General features: G+C 41.7%; 2 protein-coding genes across 3 annotated transcripts; one reads left to right on the forward strand and one right to left on the reverse strand.

The window, feature by feature from the left end:
• The first annotated feature begins 1408 nt into the window (after positions 1-1408).
• syce2 (synaptonemal complex central element protein 2) lies at positions 1409-6011 on the forward strand. 2 transcript variants are annotated; one of them, XM_028985240.1, is made up of 5 exons: positions 4344-4360; positions 4616-4711; positions 4841-4929; positions 5014-5209; positions 5805-6011. In XM_028985240.1, exons 2-5 carry the CDS (start codon positions 4625-4627, stop codon positions 6003-6005), a joined length of 573 nt encoding a protein of 190 aa, XP_028841073.1. In that variant the 5' UTR covers positions 4344-4360; positions 4616-4624; the 3' UTR covers positions 6006-6011. The 2 variants fall into 2 exon arrangements, with proteins under 2 accessions (XP_028841074.1, XP_028841073.1); XM_028985241.1 differs by lacking the exons at positions 4344-4360; positions 4616-4711 and adding an exon at positions 1409-1680.
• A 254-nt stretch (positions 6012-6265) lies between these two features.
• gcdhb (glutaryl-CoA dehydrogenase b) lies at positions 6266-10289 on the reverse strand. The gene is made up of 12 exons (XM_028985229.1): positions 10157-10289; positions 9506-9614; positions 9401-9433; positions 9182-9322; positions 9001-9063; positions 8690-8860; positions 8472-8601; positions 7866-8082; positions 7584-7687; positions 7340-7465; positions 7090-7250; positions 6266-6893 (listed from the first exon to the last, which is right to left on the reverse strand). The coding sequence occupies exons 2-12, from the start codon at positions 9606-9608 to the stop codon at positions 6820-6822; spliced, it is 1323 nt and encodes a 440-aa protein (XP_028841062.1). The 5' UTR covers positions 9609-9614; positions 10157-10289; the 3' UTR covers positions 6266-6819.
• Between the last annotated feature and the right edge of the window lie 686 nt (positions 10290-10975).

A 10975-nucleotide genomic window follows, 5' to 3' on the forward strand; every position in this document is an offset into this window, starting at 1 on the left:
GGACATGTCTTAAATAGGTTGAGTTTGAGGGCTTTGCAGCACAAGCTTGACGCAAAGGCATTATGTAAGAGGGGGAAAAAAATTAAAAAATGAGAAGATTTTTGTTTTGGAAGTACATGAAACTCAATGGGCTCCCAGTAATCCTTCCTCTTGAGATCCATTTTGGTGAATGTAGAACATGTTGTAATCATGCTGGAACTCAATTATGGTGCAGAGGAAATGTCACTGCCACCCTGCCAGGTCTTCCTCTAAAGTCCTGGTGGTCAGAATGACCATGTTTCTTTGGAATTAAAAAGACTTGATTAGCAATGGGGCTTGATTGGTCCTCTTAGATCTCCCGTGGGAGGCTGTTAGTGGGTCCAGCATCATTGGGCAGTGCATAGGAGTTGTGAGCAGGGTAGAAGGACGGGATGTACGGGAGCGCGGCCAGCAGCAGTGGACTTGTCTGGGCACTCTCTTCAGGGGACAGAGGGATGATCACATCATCCTGGTCCCAAACATGGAAGGCGTTGGAGTGGGACATGGGTATCGCCGGGGGCATGTGTATAGGAGTGATGCATCTGAGGTCACTATCTTTCTCCAGGTCATTTTCGTTGGGACCAAGCACACAATCTGGTGGTCAGGAAAAAAAAGAATTGTGTAAAACGTTTCATGACAAATCATTTGCAGCCAATATACTGTTCTGATAGTACCAGCATTAAAATGAATATTTCACTTACCCACAACATCATTTGCCAAGTCCTTAATCAGGTGCCCTACAATAGCATAGGCAACTGCCACGACAACCAGTGCACCCATCAGCAGGTACAACACTGCCTTCGGTAAAGGGATGAGGTCCCGAGGCATGGGTTTGAACTCCTTGTAGAGTGGCTCATCATTTAGAAATGAGTAGTGGTAGGCATGGCCGGCCTCGTCTGTGATGTTAAAACTGGTCATGTTCATGGAATTCATTGCTGTCATGCGGTTTTCTTCAGTTTGACCTCTTAATCAGCACAGATATTGTCCACAACGGGTTAAGATATTTCCTTGCGCTGATGCTTCCTAAAAAACAAGAAAAACAAATGTCACAAAAACAAGTTACATATGTGCACATAGCTACCCAAAATGTATGTGTGAGAGAGACCAGAGTCCTGCTGTTCTAGTTCTAGAGTTCTAGAGTTCATTGAGGCTTCTTGGGACCAGTTTTTGCTATGTGGGTGGTTTGTAAAAACCACATTAATCGAGCGGAGTCACTGCTGTATTGGCCATGACGTTCCCGAGTCTGGTTCTGGGCAGTCTGGAGGAACATCACACCACCGGAATGCAGCACTTGACCCAATAACACCAAAGATTTTACATGATGTCTAATGTCATGGTTTTCATTTCACAGGCGTGACACTTTTTCATGCATGCAGGCAAAAACCGACAAATCAAAGATAGTCATACTGACACAATTCCAGAACATTATATATAACAGACCATTTCTAGGCTTTATATCAGACGTTATTATTCAAACGTTTGCGTGTTATTTTGCATTTAATATAAGTTTGATGTGTCCTCCTGCCTGCAGCAGTCCTAGACGCAGTCTAGATCCGGGCCTAATGGTCCCACACCATGGACTACAGCTGTCGACCTTCACGAAGTCACAGTAAAAGTCTGGATTAGACTGCAACTGGCCAAGAAGATTGCCTTCAAAAACCGGTAACTACTAAAGAAAACTTTTGAAACTGAATGATTCAAACAACCATTGCTTACGTTAGTTTCAGAGAGCATCCTCGGTTCCAGCACGGTAAAGGGCGGACTCTGGTCCCGTGTTCGTTCCCTCTCCGTGGTGCTGAAGTCAGCCGCAGTTCGGTGCGTGTTTTTGTGACGGGGTGTAGAAAAGCGGCGTGTTGTTCCTCCCCCCGCCCCCGGCTGTCCTCGCTCCCATTGGCTGGCAGAGGATTAGACCCCCCCCCCCTCCTTTGTCCCGCCCCTTTGCAGAAGGACCGATTTAGAAGCGAACGCTCGCTGCCCGTTCCCGTAACCATATAGCGTTTATGACATGAGGCTGAAAAATCGTAAACGTGTTTTTTTTTTTTTTTAAAGACATCTTGAGCTACTACAGGGAAAAATATACCGCAGGTTAAGAAACACACGGCTGGATCCAACAGGTTCAGTACAGGTAGTCTGGTTTTCCCAGTAGTCCCTTTCCCCTTACACGCCCAACATTCTGCGGTCTATTCCATGTAGGATTTGCTACAAGTGACCGTTCTTAATTGGATTTGGTGCAGAGCCAAGTCTCGTAGTAAAATACACACCAGTCCATGTTCATGTCCAGGTCGTGGTCTGGGCCAGGCATTACATAAACAGCTTGTCTCTTCTGTTCGTGCCAAAGCACTTAATACGCATGTACTTTTTCTTAGGCCGTACCAGGGGAGATATGGCTGTAATATGCAACATATGTAAAGCCACAGATGTTCAGAATTTCTGACTGTGTGTGTGTGTGTTGTGACGGAGAGAGGGAAAGAGATTTTGGAGGTGAATGTGAATGAAACTGTCAAACCTACCTCAAGATAGGTGTGTATGGATGGATTGATGTAAGAATGTACCTCAATCATAAGACAATTCATTTCAGGCCATCCCAGGTTTATAAAGAACATGGAGCACTCATAAAATGTATAGTAAAAATGTGTTATAATAAAGCCTACTATACACTTATGCAACAATTTCATAATGTGCCGTCGACACGCCCACTGTGAGGCTGGAGTAAACCTTCATCTTACTCAGAACCCAATGGATTTCACACACAGATACAGCCTCCACCAAAAAAGGGGGAGAGAGATTATCTCACCAGAAGGAGGAGAGTGGTTTGTTTTTCTAGAAGTCTAGGAAAGGTGTTTGCTAGATCTGTGTTAATCAGCAGCTTTTTTTTTTTTTTAAAGGACACATTTATAATACATAAGGTTGTCTTAAGTATCCTTTATGTGTGAAGATGTTGTGATACTACAACTGTAATGGTGGACAAAAATTGTTTGTTTAAGAAAAGAATGCTGATTATGTTGCTTATCGTAAAAAAATATTGTACAAAGTTACAGGGCTAAGCTTTAGCAGGAACACTGTAAGGGCTGTTTGCCATTGACTGTGGTCAAGGCTGGGGCCCAGTTTCATTGGCTGACTCAGACGTGGCCTGAATGGAATACAATTTCATACAGATTATAGTTTCAGGCAGACAATGCCGCAAGGTCACCAAAGTAAATTACTGCACCAAACATCCCACACATGCACACTGTAATATATTTCACTATTTCTATTTGTGCATGGTTACATGGATTTGTACATCCTCAGATAATTTAATAAACATGGATTTAGACTAAATAGCCTGATATATTTAAGTCAGTGTTTCTGTATACATTGTTCTTGAAGACAATCTAACTGTCCACTTCTGAAACAGTATCTTCTTTCCTTTCTCCCTCTTCTATTTTTGGCTTTGTGTTCAAATGGAAGGTTTTGACTTTGTCCTCTTTGAACTGGTTCTTCCTTTTACAGCACTGATGTTTGCAGTAAGCTCATGAACATTAACATGTTCAAATTGTTTCTTGACAATTCACATATAAGTGAGGTAACATAATATAAAATTAGTAGCACTGATTTGTTTTTTAATTTAATTTAAAATATGTGCAGGTGTATTTAAAGTACTGTTCTGTATTTTAATTTCAGTGTCAATGCTACTTTCTTCCCCCAAATGCAGGGATTATCCAAGAGCCATGCACAAACACTCTCATTGTTATTGCCTCTGTCCATTAAAACCCTCCGAGGCAGTCAAGGACTCCATTTACAGATTAAATTTGAAATGTCCAATGGGGACTTGCTATTTTGGAGGTTTATCCCTCTTCCCATTGTGTGCAACTTCTGCAAAATAAAATTTGGGATTTTGTGTGTCCTCGGGGAAGCCTTTTGGTGATTGTGTAACAGGACTATAGACAGTTTGGTATATTATATGCCAAATTGGTGTTTATTTTCACATCACATCTGATTTTTAAGAAAGCAAGGGTAATTTCTTTCTTTAAACACGTGATGTGCATTGTAGGTTTTACTGCTGTGTAGAGTGTTGTGTAGTCGATTGCTTGCTAGCACAATGCTGTCATGGGTGTTATTTCTGGTGCTGGTTATTACTGTAGCCAATGGTTTAAATGGCTGTTTTGTCTTGCCACCTATGTTGGAAAGCGTATTATGTTGTACAAAATGTATAATAGAATAATGCATGAATATTTAAGTTAACAGAAATAATGAAACTTTTGCGCAAAAAGGCCAATCAGGTTTTAGAAACGGTCTAAATCTCGCGAATTCTCGCGGTAACCACGGTGTATCGGCGAGCTGTGGTATTCGCGTCCGCAGACAGGTTTTCGACTAATTTCTTCCCATTTTTAACAGTTTCCCGGCTAATGTACTTGCTAATTATTATCTCCTTCTTGTATTAAATGATTACTACCGGCATTTATTTGGGTTTATTCTGTTTTGTTGACGCCCACTGCAGCAGCGTCCGTCATTCTAACTAACGGAAGCGGCGTGACTAGAATTGAAATGCTGACTTGAATCAGCAACTGTGCGTTCATTTCTGGTGTCTGGCATTGATTTGAGCTTTTCCTATTTAAAGTTGCAGGATATGGCTCAGCGCTCTTTTGGAAAACCCTCCTCTAATGTGTTTCAATCAACACCCAAAGCAGGCCGTCACTTTCAGACACCCTTAGAGGCAAGTCGGCGTCCTCTAGACAAATACGTGCCCAGCTAGTAACGTGATTTCAGGAGCAAAGTCTGTATCGGTTGCTTTGTTGATCAAAGGCAGCATTTCAGTTGTTTTTTTTTCCCCTCTTATAACCAGAATCTTCACGAAGGACATGTTATGGGTGACGATAATTCGGGAGAAGTATTACCCCTTGTGACACTGGATGACATTCATGAGTGCCCAAGGTGAACTGAATGACAGTGGGAGTACAGTGGGAGAGCATGGCATTATAAATTTGCATGTGGCTGTAAACATTTTTCCCTTCACAGAAGCGAGGATTCGGGTATCAGTGATGCCGGGACTACAAACAGGCAGCCAGCAGACATTTATGACCGTTCCTTTCCTCTCAGTTCAAGAATAGATGAGATTGGTAAAAAAGCGCAGGATCTCATAGATAGGATCAATGAGGGCCGTGAGATGGACCAAAAGGTCATGAGAAGCTTTGAGGACTCCCTAGCAAAGAAGGTAAGCCCCATGCAGACATTAGCAAGTGCCATAGATTTAAAGTAGAATTAAATCCAGTGGTGGCCTAGTGGCTGAGTAACCAGAGGGCTGCATGTTCAAATCCTGAGTAAAGCACCGTCCCCACACACTGCTTGTCACACACAGTCTGTCATGGCTGCCCACTGCTCACCAAGGGTGATGGGTTAAATGCTGATGACAGATTTCATTGTGCACCGTGTGTTGTGCTATGCTGTGTATCATTTTCACTTGACTATCACTTGCTTATATGATTTAGCTTTCAGCATCAGTGTAGCTCAACAGTGTAGCCTACAAAAAACTGAAAAGGTCTTTTGAAATGGATGCAGTATATCACATAACGTTTCAGGGAGTAGCTCAAACTGACCTGGAAGGCTCAGTGACCTAGAGAACAACTGCCCCCTACTGGCAGAGGGACAGGGTTGCTTTTACTTTTTTCTATCTGGCCCCTCCACCCCATGTTAAAGTTAAAATATGATTTACCTTTAGACTTAGAATCCAACACAGTTTGACAATATTGACAAATTTACATCGTTTTAATTGATCATCTTTGTTTTGGCCTTGCTGGGTGTATGGCAAGTTAAATGAGGTGTGTGAGGACCTGAAGGAGCAGATGTTCAGGCAGTATGAAGAGCACAGCCTTGGAATGGAGGTGAAGCTGCAAGAGCTCTCTGAAGTGTTGAAGAGGAGCAGCCAGCTGAGCATAGAGCTACAGGAGGCCAGTCAGACACTGAGTGCCATAAACACGGACCTACAGCATTCATCAAATCCATTGCCATGAATATATATACCCATATACACGTTACTTGATGCCACTGTGTTTACAATGATTGTTCACTGCCATTGTTCTACTTGTGATGTTGGTTAAAGAAACACTTTTTGAAGTTTAAAAGTCTTAATTAATGATCATTTATGTTTACTCTTGTGATAAAAGAAATTTGGTTCTAAATAATCAAAATAAATGTGAATTTGTATAATTATAAATTAATTTAGGTCTCTAAAAATTCAACAACCCCTTCACAGTAATACATACAGAAGCAATGGAACAAAAAAAGTGTTTATTTAAGATTATGATGGTTTCATAGACAAGAAATCTGAAACAAAATCCTTTTAAACCACATATGACGTTGGGTGTCAAGAAGACAAACCAGTATTTGTAAAGTGCTTTTCTTAATTATGTGTTTTTAATCGACTTAACCATTAGGTTAATAGCATTGAGTTCATATGGGCCAACAGTGAACAGTAAATACAGCATCACATATGTTACACTGACAGTTTAACTGTAGGTTCAGTATCACTTAACCATTTAACCTCTTGGTTGAAAATAAGCGAAGGAACCAAATTTACTTGTTGCTGTTCACTTTGTGCAGCATTTTTGCTATTTAGACCCCCAATTCTCCGTACAAACCTCAGGGGTCGATGGTATCTATATGACTTGGGACTAGAAAAATATTTTCTTTAACTTAATTAAACATGCTAGACCACGGCTAGTTTCATCCAACACCATTATATCAACCAGCGGCATACTAAAATAAAAAAATACAGTTTAATAGAAACTCCTGGCTAGCACAGTGTCTTCATTCTGACAGATAGTGTTACTTCTCCACCGTGAAAGACTGCAGACCAGTAATCGCTCTTCCAAGAATAAGTGCATGAACGTCATGGGTACCTGATAAACAAGGAAATAAGATGAAAGTGAAATCAGTTGCTTAATTAGTCTTCGATTGATGATATAGTGTGATACTACTTCTTAAACATGAGTTCAACAAATGCTGAACTTTAACCCACTATAATGATTAAATATGTAATTTTTATATAAACAATTTAACTAAATGTTTGCCTCAGTGCATTGCAGACATTCTTACCTTCGTATGTGTTGACAGCCTCCAGGTTCATCACATGGCGGATGACATGGTACTCATCTGCAATGCCATTGCCTCCCAGCATATCCCTAGCCTGCCTGGCAATGTCCAGTGCTTTGCCACAACTGTTTCTCTTGAGCATAGAGATCATCTCTGGTGCAGACCTGCAACCCAGAAAAATGTCAGAAATTCTGCTCACTCCAGACCCCAAAACCATAACAATTAACTGTAAAGTTGCTCAATGAACACATACTTTTTCTCATCTATGAGCCTGCCTAGCCTCACACAGGACTGCAGACCAATTGTGATTTCAGTCAGCATGTCTGCCATCTTCTTCTGGATCAGCTGATTCCTGGCCAAAGGGACTCCAAACTGAATTCTAGAGTGGAAGTGAAATGTTAGACAACTAACGCAGAATGTGAAAGAAGGAGACATGGAAGCTCATGATTCAGGTCTAGATCTACTTCAGAATCAACTTCTATTTAGACACTTGTCACCTGTCCAGTGTGTACTGACGAGCAGCATGGAAACAGAACTCTGCAGCACCCAGGGCTCCCCATGCAATGCCATACCGTGCGTTATTCAGGCAGCCAAATGGGCCCTAATAGAGACAACAGACAAGAAACAATTACAAATGAACCTTAATGCACTATACACTTATTCATCTCAACATCAGGGAGTGGGCGTTAAGCTAAAAACAATCAAATAAATGCTATTTCAAAGTCTGTCTCTGCGTTAGTTTTATGTGATGTTTTTCAATGAAACTAAATGATACTCACACCCAGGCCAGAAACAATGGGCAGTAGGTTTTCTTCAGGAACCTCCACCTCATCCATGATTATCATGCCTGTTGAGGAAGCCCGCAGAGAGAACTTGCCCTCAATCTTGGGCGTTGAAAGTCCCTTCATGCCGCGCTCCAAGATGAAACCCCGCACCTTGCCATCGTCACACTTGGCCCACACCACACAGATATCTGCCACTGGGGAGTTAGTGATCCTGAAGGAGGCAAAAAAAAAATTGTACTCAAACATTGGGATTGAAAGGTGACATTTGCCCATCTCAATGATAACATCAAGGAGCCAGTCTAAAGTACAATACTTTACAACAAACTGTAAATGTGCTAAAAACCATACATTTTTAATAGTCCACACATAGCCAAAACAGAAATTCTTGCATTTCGGTCCACAGTCATTGAAGGAATGCAAAATAAGGGATGACAATTACTGACCTCAGGATTGACAGATTCATTGCCACAGAAGCCATTCACTGAAGGTCTAGTGAACCTATTATGTAATACTACAGGTCATGAGGACTATAAAACTGCTGAAGGATCATATGGATTCAGTTGCAACAGTGATCCATGACTAAAAGTGAGCAGAACTCACCAGGTCTTGGAGCCAGTTAGGGTGAATGTGCGACTAGATGGGTTGTACTTGGCCCTAGTCTCCATGCCTCCAGGGTCACTCCCATGGTTTGGCTCAGTAAGTCCAAAACAACCAAGAAGCTCACCTCGTGCTGGAAAATAAATATATATATCTCTACATAGGAAGCAGCAGTTAAAAAGAGTTTCTGTTAAAAATGACTGACTATAGAGCTCTCCTACCCAGCCTGGGCAGGTATTTCTCCTTCTGTTCTGCAGTGCCGTAAGCATTTATAGGATGCATGACCAGAGAGGACTGCGCGCTCATGACCGAGCGGTAGCCGCTGTCCACCCTCTCAACCTCCCGAGCAATCAGACCATATGCCACATAGCTGACACCCGGACAGCCGTACCCTGTATACTCACACAAATGTAATGATTACTTTTAGCAAATGAGGAAAAATCAAATGTGTTCACTTAAATTGTACATTGAACACAAATGAATCAATATGACTGAGGTTTTATGGGGAGTTTATGCTGGTGCAGTCCCTTACCTTTAATGGTTGGGCCTAAGACACCAATCTCACCCATCTCTGACACGATTTCACGGTGGAAAACTAAAGGAGTGAAAATAAAAGGAGTATCCTCCATTACTGCAGTATGGGTAGGAAAACTGTATGTATGGAAACACAATGGTCCATTGTGACCACAATGGTCTCAGTTCCCTAACTGCACCTTCATTCCTGTTGGCCATGAGTATCCGTGGCATGAGTTTCTCCTGGCAGTAGGTCCGGAAAGAGTCACGGATCATGACCTCTTCCTCCGTCAGGAGCCCCTCAAGATTTAAGGCATCCTGCCAGTTAAACTGCACCTTGGCTAGGAGTTGTAAGAAAGCCATTTAAGGACTTAATTGTCTCATTAGAATGCCGTAGCAACTGGGCACTTGTGGTTTACCTGCTTTGGGCTTTTTTTCAGCTTTTTCTGCCTCTGAAAAATTAACAAGGGAATTAAGAAATCAGAGGGAAAAAAATTACTTATAATTTAGCATCAAATTCTCACCCCATTGGGCTGTGGCAGCGGTCCTCTGTTCTCTTGTTACAGAAATAATTGCTGGCCGTGTGGGATGAAAAAGCAGACGGCTTAAAGCACTTCTTAATGCCATGGCCTTCTGAGGAGGTCAATTTGACAAACACTGCATCAATACACTACAAATAATACATTACTCATAGCAAACCTCACAAAATGTCCTTCATCCGATCAGCCAATTTACAAGCATGATCTGAAAATATGGTGGTCGTTCTGTATTGTCAGTAAGTTAAAAAAATCATAATCATAACCTTGTATCGCTGTGATACACTGTCTCTTTAATTAATGAAAGTGGATCTGGATGAGCGCGTCAGTACGTGAATATATATTAACCAATGAGGTTCAACTTGAATAATATATAAGCTACTGATACGTATGAATTGATAACACGCGTTATAATTAACCTGCACTTGTTCGTGCCCTTTGATGATAGGTGTCAAACGGCAAACTATTTTTACATAACGGAGAGCTCACGTTCTTAGGACGTTGGCTATCGCTGTCGCAGTCAGGAGGTATCGTGTACGGCCTAAACTAGACCCCGACTTGGCATTAAACTTGGGTTTAAGAAACACGGCATCGACCTGTACTTAAACACCGACAGCGACACAAACGCGTTATAATTACCTGAGACCTAAACCACGAGTTCCGAAGCTCCCTTCTTTACTGACGGATACCTTCAGACGTGCCCCTGAACTGCTGTTGTGAAACAGGAGTTAAGTGGATGCAACCCGTCGCCATGTTTAATGTGGCAAAACGGTCAAATGTCACTCGGGACATTTAAAAAAGCGATTGGATCAGTAAAAACTATGTTTAGATTAAATCTAAAATGTATGTAAAAACGAATTAGTTGTTGAAGTGTATCAAGTCTCGGTTAAATGCGAGGGAACCTTTTTCCAGTCAGCACTCAAAATGGTGACCTGCCCAGTACGGCGTGTGGCGCCCTCTGTTGGCAGATGCAGAAACTCCTTTAATACCATTGGCTTGTTTGTAGGGGCGTGTATGGACAGTGTCGCGTACTGAACAGAGTACTAAGTAACCAACGTTCTTTGTTTGAGTTTATACTGGGTAAACCAACAATTAAAAAAAAGTAAAAGTAAACCTTATATGTGCAAAATGTTTTACATTATTTTATGCATATTTGTCACATCCAGGGGTGAACGTTTCAAGGAACCCATGGTCATTTACACTTACATAGCATTTACTAGACAACTTAAAATTAGTAGTTACAGGGACAGTCCCCCTGGACACACTCAGGGTTAAGGGTCTTGCTCAGGACACGATGGTAATAAGTGGGGTTTGAACCTGAGTCTTCTGGTTTATAGGCGAGTGTGTTACCCACTAGGCTACAACCACCCATGTCATTGGTCATTCAAAACAAAACACATATTCAGTGATTTGTGATGACAATGTAGAATCTGCATTGGGGCACAGAAATAATCAATC

This window comes from Denticeps clupeoides, chromosome 7, assembly GCF_900700375.1.
Source record: "Denticeps clupeoides chromosome 7, fDenClu1.1, whole genome shotgun sequence".
Classification (NCBI taxonomy): Eukaryota; Metazoa; Chordata; class Actinopteri; order Clupeiformes; family Denticipitidae; genus Denticeps; species Denticeps clupeoides.